Here is a 22,832-nt window from a genome sequence, read left to right as displayed (position 1 = left end):
TAAAAATTCTGAATATCAGTCTAAATTCAGCCATTAAAATAAACATAATTTCAGGACAAAACAAACGAACAAAAAAAACCCAGCCAACTATTGAATGAGAATCAGAAAAATGACCTCGCCAGGCAGATAGCGAATGTCAAAGACACTGGACATGCTTACGCTCGTTGCCCCTCACTTTCCCCCTCTCTCTGGCTTTCTGTCTGTATTGTAGCTCTTTCTGTGAGAAATCTGCATGTACTTTTAGGAGGTGTTTGCTTGTGGTCTGTTAGGATCACAAGCAAACAGTAGAAAAAGAAAAGGTAGTCAGAGAATGAAGAGATGAACAAATCGGAGAAAAAGGACAGGGCTTACACACTAAAACCTAAAATGTTCGAACACAAACTACTGAGTACCCATGAGCCTTCTGAGGGCTCTATCCATGACCTGTCAGCTGAAGAACACAGGTATAAAGTAGAAGGCCTTGCACCCGTGGCAGATTTACCATTTTCTTAGGACCAAAGTCCCACATTCAGCTGACTCTACTTGTCCCCAGCTGCCAATTAAAAAAAAAAAAAACAAAAACTGTAGAATTTTGGCCACAATTTCAAAAACACTGATCTCTAGATTAAAATCTAATATTAATTTTTAAATTAAAATCTGTAGTGGGGATAAGGCACTATTTTTTAAAATAGTGGGTTTCTGCTAAGGAATATACCATATACATCTTGGACATTCCTCAATCAGTAAGGGACCAAAGACCACCATATTTATACTGTTATTACTATAAATGAATAGTTAGTTGAAAGTATACTTTAAAATTTGATTTTCCCAACTCTAGTCACTGATACTCCCTTCAGGGTTGGTTTCTCCACTACTGACTCTCTCTCTTTTCAAATAAGGGGGAAAATTTTTTTAAATGGCAGCCACCAATAAACATGCATACAGATATTAGGAAAGTAAGGAAAGCCACAGACCAGGGTGTCAAAGGACAGTCCATTAAGATGACAGGTACTATAATTAGGAAGTAGTTTAATAATCACCATTCCCTTACCACTACCCCCTAACCACCCCTATTCTGAAACCACATTCTTCCAAAACCTAATTATGAATTTTTAAAAGTTTTAAGTTTATATAGCACATTGTACTCAGCAGACTACTAAATTACATAGTTGGCCAAAATGTCATTTGGAGCGATTTCATAGAAACATAAACTACACATACACTAAAATGTAAATTTTAATTTTCCAAAGAAATCTACATGTAAATCATTGGCAATTTCCATAGGAAAGTATGACAAATTAGAGATTCCACACCCTAATACATTTACATGTGTATTTATGCATATGACATTAAAATTGGCAAGACTCTTTAAATATTATTTCTTTATTTGAGAGAGAGAGTGTGTGTGAGCAGAGGGAGGGGCAGAGGCAGAGAATCTCAGGCAGACTCCCCACTGAGCCTGACACAGGGCTCGATCTCAGGACCCTGAGATCAAGACTTGAACCAAATCCAAGAGTCGGATGCTTGACAGACTGAGCCACCCAGGCGCCCTCTGGCAAGACTCTTTAGAGAAAAAAATTAAATGTACCTTATGTAAGCATGGGAAATTCTCTCCCTGCTATCCTGTAAGTTAAATGTTTATTTAAGATGGATCTTTAGTAAATGCTATCAATTCTATATTCACTTTAATTCACTTTAATATCACTATTCACTTTGTTGACTAGCTAAGGATTTCTATATCTTTTATGTATTCCTATCTTCTAAATGTGAATTACAAAAAACATGAATTATAAAAGCATGAATATCAACTGATTTAGCTTAAAAGCTATAAAAATTTCAACATATAAAATAAAGCTGTAAAACCACAAAAGCTCATATTCAAAAGTCTTTATACGTTGAAACATTACCCAACCTGAGTTTCTCTTGCATTTGAATAAGCTTAACAGTGTCATCTATAGAAGATGGTTTCACACCATTAATAAAGTATATACTGCAATTCAAGAACCCCCCCCCAAAGGGCAAAAAGCCTGAGACTATTCACTACTTTTTCCCTTAAAGCACTAAGAAACCAGTGCTACTTATTATTTTCAATTGTAATAAATGAATCAATTCAGTAAAGTTACTAGATACTGTCTTTCTAAAGAAAATTTCACATTAAAAGTATATATATTGAGTTTAAAACAATTTTAAGACCTTTTAAGAATATGTCCTTGTGAATCAGCTCAAAAAATTGCTTTCCTGAAACTGCACAAAACCTAAAATAACTTCTGCTTCACGTACAGATCAGATGCACTGCGTGGGTGTTTTCTGTCATGTGGTAACAAGCTGTGCTGGTGCAAGACAAAAACTCTGACTTCACTCTGAGAACAGCTTTAGTTATATTAACTCTTTATTGTATTGTGATATAAATATGGAATCATTCATTTCAGATGGAAACTATCAAGTAACTAACATATGCTAACTTTCAGAGCATGTGTCTTTCCAGGGCTGAGTCGTTTAGGGTCAGTAAGTAACTGCACTTTAGTAAAAACACACTTCAATTTACACAAACCTCACACAGGAACTCCTTCCAGATCCTCTTCTCTAAAGTGTGTAAGGAGGAAACAAGCAAGGAGAGGTAGGATCAGGGCACAGAACCTCTCTAACTTGCCTATCATCATTAGTAAATGCTCTCAGAAAAGTCTGGTTTTTGCTTTAGGAACAAAAGAGGAGGAAAGGGCTCTTTTTTGGGGGAAGCAGTAAGGCACTGCGCTTCAGGGTCGGGCTCCAGAGTCAAACGGGCTGGGTTTGGCTCACGGCTCCACCTCTTACCAGCTGTGAAACCAGTAAAAGTTACTCAATCCTTCTAAGCTCACTTTTCCAGATAATTTGGGTAAAACCTGCAGGGCAAGGCCTGGCACGCTGCAGATAATCAATACATATTCCTGTTCAACAGAAAACCAAAAGGAGAAATGCAGGTGGCAAGCAGGAAGCTGGAGCACAGAAAAGGCGTGCAAGGCCAGCCAGCCTGGAGCTCAAGGAGGAAGAGGGGGCCAGGCAGGTTTTAGAGCCTGAGACAGACTCCCGGGACCATGAGGGCAGGACCCTCTGGCCGCCACAGCTTGACAGATCCACTCCCTATCCCTGTGCCGACTCCACGGCTTCACCTCTGCTTCCTGCTCCTCTCTTCAAACTCTACCCTATCCCACAGCAATCCCTGCCATGGCCTGGAAGACAGGAAGGCCGACGCCCAGTAGCTGGGTCAGTGGCAGGAAGCCCCTTATCCTACTCAGGAAGAAAAAACATCCTCAACATGCATTTTTACCCTAGAAACATTACTGTATGCAGTGATTAAAATCTACACTAATATATATCTTATTAGGTACATAATGGGTTCAAAAGGCATTTATGCATGGGCTGTTTTTAAGGGCTGATAGTCACCTTGTACAAGGAAACATATTCACATTATAAACATCTGCCTTTTAAACAAACTTGGAATATGCAACCCATCGATAAACTGGAGACACTCAGCAGGTATATTTTCAAAATGTCAAGATTATTTCCAGACATTAAAAATTAAAAAAAAAAAAACCCACAAATACTTACGGTAATTTTTATAGCTTTGTTCAACACATTTACCCATTCTACTAGGTCCTGCTGATCATTAGCTTGTAGGAAATATTTCCTCATCCCTGCATTCATAACTGTTGAGAGAAAAAAACAAACTACAACACATGAAATTTTGCACTTGTTACATCTAAATTTATGTTTGCAGCTACCTTCTGAAAAACCATGCTAGGTTCAATACTGTGACTCTCTTGGATTTGAAAAGATCATATGTAATAATGCTTTTATCACTCAATAACTTAGGTAAAACTCTTATTTTTAATGGCCGTGTTTTTCATGAAATGGAAATACCACAATATATTTAGCCAATCCCCTAATGATGGACATTTAGGCGATTTCCAATTTTTGAAATCATATAAATTATCCCAATGAAATATCATGTACATATATCTTTCCGTACTTGGGTTACCAGTTCTATAGGATAAATTTCTTAACACAGATGTGTTGGGACAAAGGGAATTCACCTTTAAAATTTTTATAGATATTGGCAACTTGTCTTCCCAAAAGGTTGAACCCATTTACATTCCTAACAACAGTGTATGCAAACAGTACCCCACACCAGTCCTGATTATTAACACCGATGCTAGTCAGGGACCTTGTCTTCAGCCCCGAGACTCTGATATTGGAGCGGGGGTCCGCAAACAACATTTCCTAGGACCCCTTGCCAGCTGCTAATGTGAGGTACTGATGGGAGATTAGGTGTGAGGGAGGCAGGGAGAGGACACCCCTTGTAGGTTCCTGCTACCGCTGCCCTCCCTCCACCAGCAGCAACACACGCTAGCTACTTGGTCCAGGCGCTTCTGTTGCTCTCTACCCGAGCTTTACGGGCTCCTCAGACACCCCTCACCAGCTTCATCCTGGCCCCCTTCCAAAGTCCTAGGTTCTGGTGATACCACCTCTTCCCCTTTCGTCTCTCCAGCCATGTGGGTGATAGCAGCTTTATACAGTTTCTAATTTCTGGGTTTCTTCAGCATTCCCTTTGTGCTCTTTCAGCCTTCCAACAAATGGGTAACCAATTCCCTGTAACAAATACCCCATGGTTTGAAATACCTAATGCAGAGTGTTTTCCTGACTGGACCCCAACAGATACAGCAATCTCTGACTACCTAATTGGTGAATAATCATATCTTGCTTAAATGTGAATTTCTTTGATTACTGAGACAAATTAGTTTTATATGTTTCTTGGCCATTAGAAGTTGTTTTGTGAGCTTTATTTTCTTTACTCCTATTTCTCCTGAGTGTTCATTTGTTTTGTATTGACTTGGAGAACTTTTATATTAATCATTTGTTTTATTTCAAGCTCTTTTCCCAGTCTGTCATTTGCCTTTTCACTTTGCTCATGGTATCTTTTATCAAACAGAAATATTCTATCAATCTTTTCTTTTTCCTGTAATGACTTGAGCTTTCACATATTTAGAAAATCTCTCCAACTCAAGATTATAAAAATAAACACCTTGATATTTTCAGCACTATGTCCTTTATGTCTTTATATCTAAAATCTTATTATATTTGGAACTTTTTGTGCAATTTAACTGATATATACCTGTTTAGTGACTTTCTACTTGTATAAAGCAAAGCATACCAGCATACACAGTTGTCTACAAACTACCACAGTCAACTCTTGAATCAAAGCTTATTAATTATACTTCATGAGCATTTACTTTTAAAAACATAAATATCATTCTAGGAGCTAATGCACCTGAATAGCTATACTGTTGCAATTTTGAACTCTAAAAATAACTTCCAAAGTCTCCATCAGAATATTAAACGACATACTCACACTCAGTTGAATATGACTAAGGAGAGGGGGAAATGAAAACCCTCAAGGAAAAAAAGTTATTTCTCAAATGCACAGGACTTTGAAACTGGAACTGAGACCAAGACACTAAACCAGAGTTTCCTTGAACTGAGATGAGGATCTGAGCAAGGGAGTCAAATAGTTCCTTGGGAAGTGCTGTATGACAACTAGTCTGGAAACTAAAGAAATTTAAAACACTGTAAATCAGTTATTTTATATCTTACTAGAGACTGGAGAAATTATAAATGCCACTGCATAAATTAAGGTAAATGAGTAGCACAGGAAGATATATGTTAACACACTGCTTTTATTTTTAATTACTAACAATTGGCAAAGCACCCTTTCACAATCTTGTTCCAACTCAGGATGAGGCTGAGCTCCCCCCACCCCGCAATGGCTTCTTCCTTCAATGCTGTTCTGGGCATCTGCCGGGATCACCCAGAGAGCCTGAAAATCTAAGCACTTGGTACTACACTGTACCTGCTACAAAGCAAGTGCTTAATATATCTATTTTTGAATGAATAACATTTATATAAGGACTTCTTTTAAGGGAAAAGAGGCAAATACGCCTCTCAAAAAGATTTTTTTTTTAATGATTTATTTATTTATTTGAGAGAGAGAGAGAGAGACAGCGAGAGAGGGAACACAAGCAGGGGGAGTGGGAGAGGGAGAAGCAGGCTCCCCGAGGAGCAGGGAGCCCAATGCGGGGCTCGATCCCAGAACCCTGGGATCATGACCTGAGTGGAAGGCAGACGCTTAATGACTGAGCCACCCAGGCACCCCTCAAAAAGATTCTTAACACACCCTGCAGTCCAAATAAAAATTTAGGTGCTATATTATTGTATATAGTGCATGGCAGAAAGAAGCATAATGATATGATGGGAGGGAAAAAATCAGAGCCTGGAGTCACTCAGACCTGACCAGCTCATGCACTTAACTAGCAACGTCATCTTGCAAAACCCATGTAATCTCTCTGAGCCCCATTTTCTTCATCAATGAAATGGATGCAACCCATTCGTTCCTTGAGGGGTGGAGGTGAGAGATGTAAAGAACCTAGGACAGTACTTGGGACAAAACAGAGATCATCATCTTCATCATCATCTGGAGATTTCCAAGTAAGAAAGCACTGTGGAAAATGTAAAGCAAATTACTGAGAAGTGGCATATTAACAACGTTGGGAGGGAGGCGGGGACAGAGAAAGAAAAAACATTGGAATAAAACAAAACTACAAAACCTGTAAGTTGCCATGCTTTTAAATCAGAGGTTTCACAGTGTATGATGACTCCATCCCAGAGGCTTGTGTTCCTACTACCTTTTCACTTGAGTACTTCTTTATTTCATTTCAAATCTTTACCATCAGAGTGAACGTATCGGATGGGTAAAGGTCAAGCGCAAACATGAGCCTGACTGCAAACAAATATCTCACAACCTAGGAGAAACCTAGGTTATGGTTCGAATGTGGTTACGGACCGCATGGTTATGTGACCCTTTCCACATGACTTCTTTGTCAGTCTCTCTCTTCCCTCCATTCTTTCTCTGTCCTCTCCTCTTAGTCAGATGGCGGACTTTCTTAAAGGAACCTCTAATTTTCTCATTTCTCTCCTCTCATCTTTTTCTCTGCTCTACTTTTAGATTTTGACTTTTTTCTTCTGAGTTTTGCATTGTCTTGTGTCCCTTTTCCTATTTGACAGTTCTCTCTCCTCAAATGTCATGTAATCTTGGGCTGTCCATTCATATTTAAAAACAAGGTCTTAAAAAACTGATTGGAAGCTCTCCTGAAGATTTGTAGGGCTGCTAACTGCTGGACCTCACTACACAGCAAACTCCTCCAGTAGAAACGCCCAGACGTCAGCACCTATGGCTCTCTTCTCTTGGGTATGCAGACTCTCATCCCACTATACGTGGCTGCCCAGTGCTCCGGGACTGGACACAGGAAAAGGGTGCATTCAATGTGCAGATTTTCACTTAGTCCTCCTATTTTCAGTTTCATGCCTCATCCCTCCCCTTCTCCCCAAGCACCGAGCCTCACTGACTCTATTTTTTTTTTTTTAAGTTTTTATTTATTTAAGTAATCTCTATACCCATCATGGGACTTGAACTCATGACGCCAAGATCAAGAGTCACGTGCTCCTCCAAAAGAGCCAGCCAGGCACCCCTCACTGATTCTATTTCTAAAGATACTACACATGCCATTTCTTGCTGGGATTGTGGATGGGCAGCTGCCTAAGCCGGATGGAAGCAGGGACCAGAGGCTGTCCCCCAACACAGACATCCAAATGTAGTCCCTGTTTTCAGTCCCTCCTCTTGTTGCATCCCCAAACAGTACCCAGAACCTAGCTCTATCTGGAGTTGGGGTGGGAGACAGGACCCTGACAGGCCAGCTCTTCATTGGCCTCTGCTGCGACTCTGCTAAGTCATTTTACATTCCTCCGTGTAACCCTCTGTATACACTGCGGGTTACAGGTATCTGCCAGGTTCATCAAAGATGATTTGAGTGTTTCTTGTTCTCACACTTGTTTTTGAGCAATCTGAGATGAAATAATGGCAGAACAGTCTTTATGTTGCCATTCTGAATGGAAGTTATGGTTCCATTTTAGGAGCCTCTGCCTCCCTCTCCGACGGCACAAGCATTTTATGAATCTCTTTTCTGTCTAATTTCTACTAATAAACTACTGGGAAACCAAAACTCTTAATCTTTGATTCCAAGTAATATCACCCATTCTAAATACTCCAATAACTGAATGTCACATCCATTACTATATAGTCCTATTCCTTCAAACCGCAGGTTTGAGATTTACATTAAAGACCTGTCAAGAGTATATGCTGTACACATTCTAAAACACAAAGTTTTCTGTTTCTTGACTTGCCCCCACTAGCTTTTCATTCACAAGGCTCTGAGGCATTTTCCTATTTAGTAACCAAAATTATAGATTTGTAATAAATACATAAATTTTTTTTTTAGTTTCTTAGTGGTGATAAAAGCCTTATAGAGGATTCTCTGAACAGCTACCTCACATCCTGCTCATATCCTGTTCTCTTACTGGATGTACATGACTGCCATCAGATGTTATCCCTAACACAATGCCTAGAGAAGAAACCTGCACTTTACAAGCAAAAGAGAACAAGGAACTTTAACATCAATTCTACCTCAAGAAGTTTCTTACTTTCACGTAAAGCACGCCAGTTGGCCACTCTGAATTTTGTCCTTTCCATCACGAGGGTCCACTAACATACTGAGGGCACATCAATTCTCCCAGCTTCAACTACCACCCACTATCTTCACAGGTTCCAAATTTCTCCATTCCTGATCTTCAGGCTCCATCTAGTCCTCGATTACTGTCACCACAACATTTCCATTTGGATGTTTCCCCACCACATCAAACTCCTTACCGAACATTTTACCCAATCCAGCTCTCCTTGACTCCTCATTTCTTTACTGGAAGAGAACCTACCGGAAACCTCTCTCTTCCCACATATTCAGTCACCAAGTCCCTTCACGTTTCCTGCCAGTGTCCTTCCTCTCTCCCCCACTGCCACCACCCAGATTCAAGCCTTTAGGTAAGGACAGTAGTTTGGGAGCCACTGAACTAATCTACCTGCATCAAAACTCTATCCATGCAAAAAACTTCCTTCACCTTACGTCAGCTTTCTAGATGCTAATTTCTCACCTCTTGTTTACACACACACAAACACACACACACACACACACACACACACTACTTGTCAACATGTTATACCCACACTCCCGCCTGCCCTTTTACTTTTTGGTCTGTCGCTGTTCATTCCCAGCAGCTTCAAGGAGTGTTCAGGTGCCCGTGCACACCATGCTCTTCTCCCCTGCACACCTCTGTCCCTGGGATCCCATCCCCCCGTCTTCCCAACGGTAGACAATGATCAAGGGTAGCTGGCCACTGACTCCAGTGTCTCCTCACCCAGTGTGGTTTCCCCCGACTCCCCAATGAGGATCTGAAGCTCTTCCTCTGTGGTTCTTTAATAGAATGTACACTCCTTTACCTACTGACTATAATAAATGCAATGATATTTTCAGCTACTGTGTCTGTCTGTGAGACAAGCAGCCTGTGAGACTCTTAAGGGCAACGACTGCTTCTTGTTACTCTTGCAGCCCCCGGGCCAAGCAGAGTGTGCACGTACTAGACATTCACTAGGTGTTTGCTGAACAAGTGGGTCAGACAGCCTCAACTACCCCCAAACTGTAAACTTCTCACTACCCACAAGCTGAAAACGAAATCCTTTCCATTATTTATACATTTATTATAAAATAATACAAGATAGAAAGTTAAAAATTACTGGAAATCTCACTGGTGGTGATCACTATACATGGTGGATAACGTCTACATCTGAGCAGAGGGAGGTGGCTATGACTGGGATGGACACAAGAAAGAGGCTTCAGGGGTAGGGGAGTTTTATTTCTTCACCTGGATGGTGGTTTCAAGGGAATTTCCCTTAGCATAATCCATTAATCCAAGGTTTGTGTTGTGTGGTTTTCAGGGACTGTCTTCTTTTACAGTATAATGTAATTTATATTAGCCAAACTTAAATTAACAAACATATAAAATATGGCTACTTACCAAAACAGAATTCAGCCTTTGGCCTTAGCTTTGTTGCATCGCTAACCTAACAAAAAAGAGAAATGAGTCACTCACTTCTTCATATGCTACTATAACCAACTTTAAATGCTGCATGAACGTCCACATGTATGATTTCCCAATAACATGCATTTAGCACACAGATCTAAAATTAAACTTTAAAGACTACTGAAAAAGAACTGCAAATTAAACACAGAATATGGCTCCCAACTGTAAGATGTTTGAAACAAATAATACTTCCATGTTCTTTTTGAATAAACTTGTATTTATTCAAAGGAAACATGAAGAAGTTGAAAGCAAACCATTAAGTTTTTATGTAACACACAGAAGAAATCTTAGTTTAACATAATTTTCAAAATACCTTCAGAATACTCTACAGAAACTATGAATTCTTCCCAAATTGCATATTTCCAAATTAGCTGTGAACCTTAAGAGAAAATGATGGTGGGCAAAGGGGAGATTGTGTATTTAATCAAGTCCCAAAATCCAGAAGGCATTAATCTGCAATGAGGAAACCAAAATGGTCCTGGATCCTCTTGTATATTAGAATACCTTGGGATAATGGGGTCACTTTGCTAAACGTGCCAATGTTTCAGAACGTTTCACCTTCTGAAACACCGAGCTGCACCTGGTTGCTGTTACCCCTGTAAATACAGTAGCGCTCGTGGAAGCCCATTCAGGACTATCACCACCCTGCTGCCCAGTGTTAGAACATATCATTGTAGCATCTGTTTTGTACCTTCAAAAGGAATTCTAAGTCTGGGGTTCCTGACTGATCCCAACTACAAATTCACAGCTCTGAGTCACACTGGAATCTGTTCCAGGAATAAATTCTGGAAAAAAATGGCATGCCTAAAGTAGAGTACAAACTGTACAGTTCAAACTTCGGAAAGCTGTGGGACAGAGATGAAAGTCAACAGAAGTGCACAGAGAAAGTTATATTTTAAAAGAGGAGCATAGGAGTTAGGAAGCAGATGGCCAATCAGGCCCACTTGCTTAGTTAATACTTTATTTTTAAAAAGAGTTCCCATTTTTAAAAACACCAGGTTACAAATGACTGAAAAGATATAAGCATATGGGCAACCTTTCCCTCAACTGCCTATTCCTCATCATTGCACTGAGAGTCAAAAATGTCTAGCAGCAATATATTTACATTACAGTACACATACACTGTAAGCCAGCAAGAAGACAAGGGGTCTACAGTTTATTTTACAGTGGAATTCTATGCTTCCTAATAATAACTGCTATAGAATTCAAGCTGCAGGCTACCCTAAAGCATTTATTAAATGTCTTAATTTACAGGAACATTTGAGGTATACTTAAATAATATTTGTCTTTTGCAAATTAAATAATACAGTTTTAATTAAATAAATAATAATAAAATGTTGCCCTTTAAATATGTCATCTTTGTTGTGTAAGGGCTGATTCTTTTTGTTGTTGTCAATGAGAACAATACTGAGAACAAAGTACTTTATCTACAAAACTGTCCTTTAAACAAGAGGTACACTTGTAAACCAGTTTTCTCCTAAGGACCTTTGCTAACAAATTCCAATATATGCATAAGAGTATGCACACACATATGACTTAATGCTACTTTTCACATCTCATAACTTAAGCCTCTACAAACATACTTTGTATAAAAACCCCACAGGTCTAGCTCTTCAACATCTCTCTCTCAGTTCCCAAAACACCAATAAAATAAAGGGGGGAGAAATACCTGAAAATACCAAACCTAATTTTTTGCAAAGAAAAACAGTACTGCAAAAATTCCAGAAATATCAACAAACAAGAAAACAGAAATTAGTAGAAACAAAGTGAAATGAGGGAAAACCCATTGTTTCATCATGAAGATGGTTTTCTTCAAAATAAAACATAAAGAAACAAGAAGTCAAAGGTAATGGGATTAAAAGTTAGAAACAGTTTAAATAAATACAGACTTAGAAAAAATCTTTTCCAGATTTCCCAAAGATAGAACCTGTTAACTGATCTTAGTCCTTCTGATGTCCCAATCATAAAAGTTAACGTTAACTTTTGCAATTTGCCACATCTTACAAGTTAACCCCATATTCTTCCTAAATTTTATCAAAGAACTTCTTCCTACACATAGTGACCAGGTACTATTTTCAGCATGATATGAACCCGAACATCATCACTAAATGACACAGAAAGGAAACTGCTTTTATTCACACTCTCATTCCAAGGAATTTTAATTCATGCATGAATGTGAAACAATATAGAAAAACTACCTTTGAAATGTAGGTAAGTTTAATGGCTCCCACACATGACGACCCAGAAGGTAAGTTCTGGAAACAAATTATTAATATATAATTAAAATCCAACATTAATTTATCTTATAATGTTCTAACCATACTAGAAAAAGTTAAGAAATTAGATTTTTTAATATCCCAGTTTACAAATCAACTTTTTCAGTTCAAGTATTTACAAATCAAGCTGATAATGTAGATAACAAAACCAAACTCTATTGTGTTACACCATAATGCATTCTATAATTAAAAGGCTATTTTTATCATTGTGGCTAAACTTTTCTTTAAAAGCCGTAAGCGTAGGGTTGTGATATAGGATCATTTAGGGTTGTAGTAGAAAATGGTTGTTTGGGAACTTGAACTAAGAACCTAACTTGCCTAACCTAAATTAAAAAGTAGCAAAGAATTTACACAGTTAAGAATTTGAACCACTAACGAAGGTTTGTGAGCATTCAAATTGTGAGCAATCAAAATTGTACTTTAATATATCCTGTAATAAAATAAACTGGATGGGTTATAGAGGGGGAAGATAGAGGCAGGAACATCAGTAAGAGTCTGGAAAAAAGTAATAAAGAATATAAAGGAAAACTCTGATAGAAGATTTTAAAAGTAAAATTAAGACAATGTTAACTTTGAAAGTTTCCTCCACTGTAGATTAACCAAGATCAACTTTTTAACTAACTTTATAATAATGTACATTAAAAAGAAAATCTTTGGTTTTGTTTTTATGAATGATTAGGAGGTATGTTTCTCAGACCTCTCTATAAGCTTACTGGAAACAATTAATTATATGAAAGCCAAGACATTTCAAAGACTTAAGATTCCTAAACATAAACTGGTTATTGTTGACAGGGACAGGTCTTTTCAAAATTTTCACTCCCATATAAACTGCGTTGTTTTGCTTTAAACTATATACTACGTTCAAGCTTCTAAATATAAACCATAAATATATATATAAAATAAAATTGTAATTTTTAAGGTAAACTGTTAAATGGTTGTGTTCCTATATAAAATGTTTTACGTTTAGAGGTTGCTTTGTTGTTGCTGTTTTTAGTTTTGGATAAGGAAATGAAATGTTAAAATGTCTTCAAGACCTCCTAACTACTATCAAAATGATTCTTCTCAAACACGGCTACCATTCCATTCAAAAGTGTTATTTTTCTCTTAAGTCCTCCAAAAATTTATTATTTTAACTAGCTGAATACAGTTCTAAGCCTTGTATGAGGAAGAGAAATGAGAACTATGTCATGGCCGCATGACATGAAGGGTCACAGATTAAAGAGTGGCACAGGGGATGCCTGGGTGGCTCAGTTGGTTAAGCGACCGCCTTCGGCTCAGGTCATGATCCTGGAGTCCCGGGATCGAGTCCCGCATTGGGCTCCCTGCTCGGCGGGGAGTCTGCTTCTCCCTCTGACCCTCCTCCCTCTCATGCTCTCTGTCTCTCATTCTCTCTCTCTCAAATAAATAAATAAAAAATCTTTTAAAAAAATAAATAAATAAAGAGTGGCACAGTACAGGGAAATATAAGTAGGTGAGAGACAAAGTTGAATATTCAAAATACCTAGTTCCTATGGATCAGTATGATTACTGCCAAATTCAACTACAAAAAAGTAGGTTTCAAAATCTGTTCCCTGATGGTGAACAAGAAATAATCACCTAGTGACGTTTTAAGATAAAAAGGAAAATGAGCCATTTGTTCTTACGAGTTCCTACACTCTTTTTGCCAAAAATACTTTTTTCAAGTTTCTTCAAAGTCACTCCCTGATACAGATACTCAATTATTTAATTCTCCACCATTACCCACACCCTCCACAAAATACAGAAAGCTCCAAATGGATCCCTAGTAATACACTAGAATGGATTTTTAAACCAATGGTTAGTAGTAAAGAAAGGAAAATGGAGGAAGATGGCTCCCTAAGGACAGGTGAGCCAAACTGATTTTCTTTTCGTTATCAGGGTTATTATGATCAGTATAAGTGTGTTACAGCACCATAACATAAGCAACTAGATTGAAGCAGATGAAACTGTCATTCTTTAGTAGATCAAAATGGTGGTATATTGGCAATTTCATGTGGTTCAACCTAACATAATAATCTTAGCAAGACATTTTACTAAAGCTTTCATGAGGAAATATAAGTCTTAATACACTTAAAAATGACACAAAGCTGGTGTACTGATGGCTAATCCACTGGCTGCAGAGTCAAGATTGTAAAAGGTTCTTATCAGTTAGAATGAAGAGTTAAAATTATTAAGAACCAAATAAAAAGACAGATTTAAAATTCTGTACTACATTCATAAAAACCAATGTGTTAATTACACCATGGAAATCTGGCTTTTACAGAGTTTTTGCTGGGGCACCTGGCTGGTTCGGTCAGAAGAGCAAGTGACTCTTGATCTCAGGGTCGTGAGCTCAAGCCCCACGCTGGGTGTAGAATCTACTTAAATAATAAACTTTTTAAAAAAAAATTGCAACTCTTAAAACAACAACAACAAAAAAACAGTTCATGCAGAAAAAGATCTAGCTGAGTGCAAACTTTAATATCCACCCTCCCTGCTACAGCCACAGTGACCTATTCTCCACACAGGCCACAGCCTTCCTTGCTTGGACTTCTTTGTCCATGCTATTCTTTGAGCACTGGAATACCCACTTCTCCATCTCTTGGCCAAAATCGTATCCACCCTCTGGGTCAATTTTCAATGCTACTACCTCCATGAAGACCGTAACTCTGATTCCAAATTCATGTTTCCTTCAGTGTAATAAAGATAGTCCATTTTGTGCTCACCTTCTTCTAGCTCTAAGTGGGAAGTGCTGATAAAAGGAATTCTGAGGGAAGAATCTATTATTATGAAGAAAAACAACCAAGGAGCTTTAAATACAATTTGGGAGAATCCATATATATCAGTCCACCAGGTCTTGTGAAGAGAGACAAACCAAGAAGAGCACAGGCCAGAATGGTCATAAAGGGGAGAAATCTGATTTCTATTAAAAAATAATAATAATAAATAAACATGAACTTTTGATTTCTGCTGACCTGTTCCTTCTTCCACTGACTCTGGCCAAGTAAATTAAGGTTATTAATCATTGTAGGTCCATAGCCAGGCTACTACCACCCAAGAAAGGTGGTTACACCCAGAGATAAGGGAGTAAAACAGTGTCAGGAAGCTCTATAAGGATATGGATAAAGAGTAGACAGTTCCTAGGGAAAAGAGTCTCAAAGTCAGCACTCAAATAATCTACACTGAATTAAAATACAAATTATCCTCCAAAATTTCAAAGGCTGTGTCAGGATAAAGGACTAAACTTACTTTATGGAGAATCAGAGGACAGGGTAGTATTAATGAGGAGCAGATACAAGGAAATAGATTTTGGCTCACAGAGCAAATAATAATTAAAGTGTCTCAAATACCATAAGTACTTTTTCATAATGTGTAATTCAAACAACAGCTAAAGTGAAGATCAGGGACAGACAGGTTTCCTGCATTGAGGAGGAGGTGGAATTTGTACTAAAGTCCCTAACAACTTGAATTCCATATAAACAAATATAAATGCATTAGTACATAAATATTTTGTCTAACCTGAAATAAGTAGAGAGTGGTGAAGAATACTAGACTAGTTGTCGGGATCTAGTTCCTTCTCCATGAAACAGAACAAACCTCCCACCAGTCCCCACTCCTCCCTTGATTCTAAGTTCCTTACCCACTAGACAGGATCAGCTTAGACATCTGCTAGGGACTCATCCTTGCAACATCTATCCCAATTGAATGAAGAGATTCACCGGGCGAGAAAACTTAAAACTACTCGACAGATGATCTCTAATCCAAGGTTTTTCACAGATCTAAAACAGGGATTCTGATTTTTAATTTATGACATTTCCCCAATGATTTGAAAGGCAACAATAAAATCAAAGTGCATTTCAATTTGTGAATGACAGCTGACACTCAAATCTGCTGCTACAAGATGAAAGGACTACACGTGTGTGCAAGAGTGGCAACTAGCTCAGTAGTTTCTTTACCAAAAGACAGCAAGCTCTATCCTAGAGACATTACCTTAAATTTAAACAATTTCAGAATTTTTTACCAGAGACCGCATTTCTCTCCCCACCCCGGGGCGGGAGGGAACGGACATATATGCATGCACAAATTTTTATTGAATAAGCTTAGTTTCATCTTCTGAAATTCAAGTAAGACAGCAGGAGTTGAGCATGCAAGACAGGAAGAATGCAGCCAGTAGAATTAAATCTAAACATACATTTTTTGGGAAAACAAATCCTAATAGCATATAGTATGTTAAATATTTTAATAATTAAAATTCTTGTGTGCTTTTGAAAAAAGGTTAACCAGCTGGATTTTACAAACCTGTGGATTATCCATGTACCATACAAAACTATCTTCTCTGGTATCCAGTATGAAGTACCTTCGAAGAAATTTCCCACTGTTTTCATTTTCCTCAATGTCTAGAAAACCACAAATACGATTCTGACGATCCACATAAGGCATTTCTGAGCCTGAACATTACACTGTAAAATAAAAACATTTGACAGTAAGTATTTCTCAGTGGACTTCAAACATAAAATGTGCCATATACAATTTATTTAACAAAGAGCCTACTTCCCAACATGAAGTGGTGATGTACATGTGAATACATACAAAGCATGGGCAAAACCTTTTGAAATTAAGATTATGAGTGGTTACTAAATACAACTATACACATTGATTGGACCAAAGGAGAGCCATTCACCTCAGCTGAATAACTGACCTACTTTTTTCCCTAAACACACCCAGATGAGCCAAAAAATTAGCTATCCAAACTTTAATTTCCTCACTTATAAATTGAGATAATCTACCTTTCAGATTATTCCAGAATATTTTTAAATTCGCAGAACAACAATAGCTAATACTTACTGGCCACTTAACTATATGCTAGGCTCTGTGCAAGGTTCTTTTCCACGCATTTTCTCACTGAACCCTCAAAATGACCCCATGAATAGGAATCACCATTCCCATTTCACAGATAAGAGACTTAAGGCTCATAAGGGAAAGTGACTCTCTAAGATTAGAGAACTAGTAAATAAATCAAAACATGAACCCAGATTCTTGGGCTCTGGAGCTTATATCCTAACATCTATACCACACTCTCTCTCTAAAACTCTTCGAATTGCTAAAACTAAAATGAATCAAAGTAAAATTAATTAACATCATGAAAAAGAGAGATAAGCAGGTATTATGTGCCTCCTGATGAAGACACAAACATCACCTATGAAGTGAGCATGTAACAAAAAAGTTTTTATCTGAATCGGATCCAGTCTCTAGATCTCCCTATGTCAAACCACCAATTTACAGGCAATAAAAAACGCAGAGGAACATAGTAAACTGCACCACGGGGGTTCAATCAGCCAAAGCCAGACTGTGGGAAACAGCAAGACAAACAGCCCAGTTTCTTCAGTAAATAATTATGGGGGGAAAAAAGAGGAGAAGGGAGAAGTTATAGATTAAAAGAGACTTCAAAAGCGTATCATATTCTGATTCTTAAAGTACTAAAATTTTTGTTGTACTGATTAAAGTTAAAAACCATGACTTGAGTAAAAAGCAGTTCCCAGCCATTTTTTTCTCTAGAAACTGTAGATATGTGACTCCTTCCTGATGGATGCAAATCTGCAGACTGTTCCTATTCCAACATCTTTTGGCAGGCTGAATTTATATATGTAACTAGTTCTTCATTTAAAGTCTCGAGGTTGTTTCACCCACAGTGAAAATTCAATTAGAACACATTCTGATACACTGCATATTTAAATCACTATTCTATATGCATCCAGAGAAATTAGACACACCAAAAATTTTTAAACAAAATTATCTACTAAGGTCATGTATGTGTGTTATTATAAACCTGGCACTTAGAGGAGATAATTTCTTTAATGAACTTACCCAACATTTTAAAAATTTCTTAAGTGTAATCAAAACTTGAAAAATTAATATACCATAATAACGTATAGGCATATCTCCTTTTATTGCACTTCACAGATACTGTGGTTTTTTACAAACTGAAGGTTTGTGGCAAACCTTACATGGAGCCAAGTCTACTGGCACCATTTTTCCAACAGCATCTGTTCACTTGGTTCTCTGTGTGGCATATCGGGGTAAGTCTCACAATACTTCAAATCTTTTCATTATTATTATATTTGTCATGGTGATCTATGATCAGTGACTATGACTCGCTAAAAGCTCAAATGATGGTTAGCATTTTCTTAGCAAGAAAGGGTTTTTAAATTAAGATATGTACATTGGGGGCGCCTGGGTGGCTCAGTCGTTAAGCGTCTGCCTTTGGCTCAGGTCATGGTCCCAGGGTCCTGGGATTGAGCCCCACATCTGGCTCCCTGCTCAGCAGGAAGCCTGCTCCTCCCTCTCCCACTCCTCCTGCTTGTGTTCCCTCTCTCACTCTCTCTCTCTGTCAAATAAATAAATAAAATAAAATAAAATCTTTTTAAAAAAAGGTATGTACATTGTTTTCTTTAGATGTAATACTATTACACTCTTAACAGACTACAGTATAGTGTGAACCTAACTTTTATATGCACTGAAAAACCAAAAAATTCATTTGACTTGCTTTATTGTGATATTTGCTTTATTGTGGTAGTCTGGAGTCTAACCCACAATATCTTCCAGGTATACCTGTATCCACAGTAAAAACTATCCACTTGACTGGTGTCATGAGGATAGACACACACCAAAGGAATAATATTGAGACCCCAGACAAACCCATACATCTATGGCCACCTGATTTTCAACAAAGGTACCAAACATCATGCAATGGGGAAGATTTGGCCTCTTCAAAATATGGTGCTGGGACAACTGGATATACACATGCTAAAGAATGAAACTGAACCCCTCTTCACACTATATATGAAAATTGACTCAAAATGGATTAACAATCTGAATATAAGATAGCTAAAACCATAATACTTTAAGAAAACATGGAGGCTGATATTCATGACCTTGGATTTGGCAATGGATTATTAGATATGACAATAAAAATATGAACAACAAAAGAAAAAACAGGCTAAATTGGACTTCATAAAAACTAAAAGCTTTTTTTTTTTTTTTTTTTTAAGAGACAGAGAGTGTACAAGCAGAGTACAAAGGGGAGAGAGAAACTTAGGCAGACTCTGCACTGAGCTGGAGCCCAAAGCTGGGCTCAATCTCAGGACCCCAAGATCACAACATGAGCTGAAACCAACAGTCAGATGCTTAACCAACTGCACCACCCACATGCCCCAAAACTAAAAGCTTTTTTGCATCAAAGAACATCAAGAAAATGAAAAGAGAACCTACAGAATGGGAGTAAATATTCACAAATTACATATCTGACAAGGGTCTAATATCCAGAATATATAAATAGCTCTTACAATTCAATAACAAACAATCCAAATAAAAAATAGGCAAGGACTTGAAAGTCATTTTGCCCAAAGAAGATACATAAATGGCCAAACAGAACCCAAAAAGATGCTCAGTATCATTGGTAATTAGGGAAATGTAAACCAAAACCACAGTGAGATACCACTTTATAACCACTAGGATGGTGATAATTAAAAGAAAGGAAAATAACAAGTGTTAGCGAAGATGTGGAAAACTGGAACCCCCCCCCACTGTAAAACGGTACAACAGCTGTGTAAAACAGTTTAGTAGTTCTTCTAAAGTTGAACACAATTACCATACAACTCAGCATTTCCACTCCTAGATATACACCCAAAAGAAGTGAAAACAGGTACTCATAAATATTAATTGCAGCACTATTCACAATAAGCAAAAAGTGGAAACAACCCATATGTTCATCAACAGGTGAACAGTTAAACATGTGATCTACCCAACACAATGGAATATTATGCAGATACAGAAAAGAATGAAGTACTGATATAATAATCCAATAAAAAGTCTGGCAGAATATTTTATAAAAATTGAGAATATGATATGTATTTTATGATATATACTGAAATGCACATGACCTAGAAAAGCCAAATCAATGTGGTGCCTAGGCAGCCCAGTCGTTAAGTGGCTGCCTTAGGCCCAGGTCATGATCCCAGTGTCCTGGGATCGAGCCCCGCACCAGGCTCCCTGCTCAGCGGGGAGCCTGCTTCTCCCTCTCCCTCTGCTGCTGCTTCCCCTACTTGTGCTCTCTCTCTCTGTGTCAAATAAATAAATAAAATTTTTTAAAAAGGAAGAAAGAAAAGCCAAATCTACTTCCCAAAAGAATAGAGTAGGATGACTTACACTATTTGATTTTAAGACTTACAAAAAAGCTACAACAATACAGTGTAGGATTAAAAAAAAAAAAAAAGATATAACAAATCAGTGGAACAGAGAAGCATCCAGAAACAGACTCTTACATATTTACTGTCAGTTGATTTTCAACAAAGATGCCAAGGCAATTCCATAGGGAAAGGATAGTCTTTTCAACAAATGGTGCTAGAACAATTAGGTATTCATGTGGGAAAAAATGTAACAAAATTAATCACAGACCTAATATAAAAGCTACAACAATAAAGCTTCTTAAAAAAAAAAAAATAGGAGAAAGTGCTCATGACCTTAGGAGTACATAAAGATTTCTTAATTAAGACACAAAGAGCATGAGCCATATAGTAGTTGTTATATTGGACTTAAAAAAATTAAAAACTGCTCTTTGAAAGACACGGTTAAGAAATCAAAAGACAAGCCACAGAATGAGAAAAATATTCAGTACATATAGGTCTATCAAATAACTGATATCCAAGAACAGGCAAGAAATTATTACAGTTCAATAATAAGAGAAGCAAACAAACAGGAAAATGGCCAAAAAATCTGAAGAGACAAGTCAATGAAGATACAAATAGTAAATGAACACATGAAAAGACGTTCATGATCATTAGTCAGAAAAGTATTGCAAATAAAAACCATGAGATACCACAACATATCTAACAGAATGGCTAAAACAAAAACAACCCAAAAAACAACAAAACCTGACAATATCAAATGCTGACAAGAATGTGAAACAAGGGCGCCTGGGTGGCTCAGTTGGTTAAGCGACTGCCTTCGGCTCAGGTCATGATCCTGGAGTCCCTGGATCGAGTCCCGCATCGGGCTCCCTGCTCAGCAGGGAGTCTGCTTTGCCCTCTGACCCTATCCCCTCTCATGTGTTCTCTCTCATTCTCTCTCTCTCAAATAAATAAATAAAATCTTTAAAAAAAAGAATGTGAAACAAGTGAACTCCCTCTCATACATTGCTGGTGAGATGCAAAATGGTACAGCAACTTGGAAGAACAGTTTTCACAGTTTCTCATAAAGTTAAACATACCATTACAATGACCCAGCAATCCTACTGTGAACTGAAAGATGTGTTTGCACAAAAATCTGTACAAGTGTCTACAGCAACATTATTTTACCGGCAAAAAGCAGAAACAACCCAAATGTCCTTCGACCAATAAATGAATAAACTGGGGTATAATCAATACAATGGAATACTACTTAGCAATATAAAGCAACAAACCACTGATACATACAACATGAATAAATCTCAAATCTATCTGGCTAAGTGAAAAAAGCCAGACCAAAAAGGCTATTGGGACAGAGAACAAATCAGTAGGTGAAGGCAGGGGTTGGCTTCAAAGGGTAATATTTGTAGTGATGAACTGTTTTGCATCTTAATTGTGGTGGGATACACCACTACATAATGAATTCATCAAAACTCAGGCCTATAGACCACAGAATAAACTTTAGTGCATACAAGTTAAAAAACAAAACAAAACAAACTACAGTGATTAAAAAAAACACCAGAATTGCTAAGGCTTGAGGGGCACCTGGGTGGCTCAGTCGGTTAAATGTCCAACTCTTGGTTTAGGCTCAGGTCATGATCTCAGGGTTGTGAGATCGAGCCCCACACAGGGCTCCCTCCACACTCAGTGGGGAGTATGCTGGAAATTCTCTCCCTTTGCCCCTCCCCTCTACTCTCTCTCTCTCTCAAATAAATCTTAAAAAAAAAAAAAAAGAATTGCTAGGTCTTAAGATAAGGAAAAGGACTACAAAAGAATGTAAGTCAAATTTTTTGATGTGTAACTGTTGTGTATCTCGATTGTGGTGGAGCTTACACAATTACATGCACATGTCAATACTTAGAGAACTGTGCCCTAAAATGAGTAAAATTTACTGTTTGTAAATTATAAATCAATAATCTTGAATTTAAAAAGATACCATACACTCACCAGATAGCTAAAATTAAGCAAAATGACAATATGGAATGTTGTCAAAGATGTGGCACATACAGAATTTCTGTACTGTTGATGGGAACGTAAAATGATACAACCACTCTGGGAAAAGTTCTGGCAATAAAACCAAAATAATACACCTAATCTCTGACCCACCCATTCCATTCCTAGGTATTAATGCAAGAGAAATGAAAACATATATTTATGCAAAGACTAATTCAAAATTTTTATAGTTTTACTTCTAATAGCCTCAAACTAGAAACAACCCAATGTCCATCAACACATGAAGAGATAAATAAAATGTAATCGGTCTATACAATGAAATACCATTCTACTGTGTGAAGGAAGC

The 22,832-nt window shown here is 37.7% G+C and overlaps 1 protein-coding gene across 8 annotated transcripts in view; it reads right to left on the bottom strand.

Moving 5' to 3' along the window:
• PLEKHA1 (pleckstrin homology domain containing A1) overlaps positions 1-22,832 on the bottom strand; it is a 55,378-nt gene that overhangs the window by 22,283 nt on the left and 10,263 nt on the right. For 6 of the 8 annotated variants that reach the window (XM_021703766.1, XM_021703769.1, XM_021703764.1 and 3 more), the window contains exons 2-5: positions 16,611-16,771; positions 12,237-12,293; positions 9,973-10,018; positions 3,565-3,662 (exon numbers count right to left, since the gene is read on the bottom strand). In XM_021703766.1, coding sequence (XP_021559441.1) covers positions 3,565-3,662; positions 9,973-10,018; positions 12,237-12,293; positions 16,611-16,751 — 342 coding nt within the window. In that variant the 5' untranslated portion in view covers positions 16,752-16,771. Of the gene's footprint in view, positions 1-3,564; positions 3,663-9,972; positions 10,019-12,236; positions 12,294-16,610; positions 16,772-22,832 lie in introns of those variants that run through there. The other 2 variants (XM_044916177.1, XM_021703768.1) reach the window with 2 other exon arrangements.

This window comes from Neomonachus schauinslandi, chromosome 6 (genome assembly GCF_002201575.2).
Source record: "Neomonachus schauinslandi chromosome 6, ASM220157v2, whole genome shotgun sequence".
Lineage (NCBI taxonomy): Eukaryota > Metazoa > Chordata > Mammalia > Carnivora > Phocidae > Neomonachus > Neomonachus schauinslandi.
Note: the sequence above shows the minus strand (reverse complement) of the source record. Positions and strands in the feature narration are given on the sequence as shown.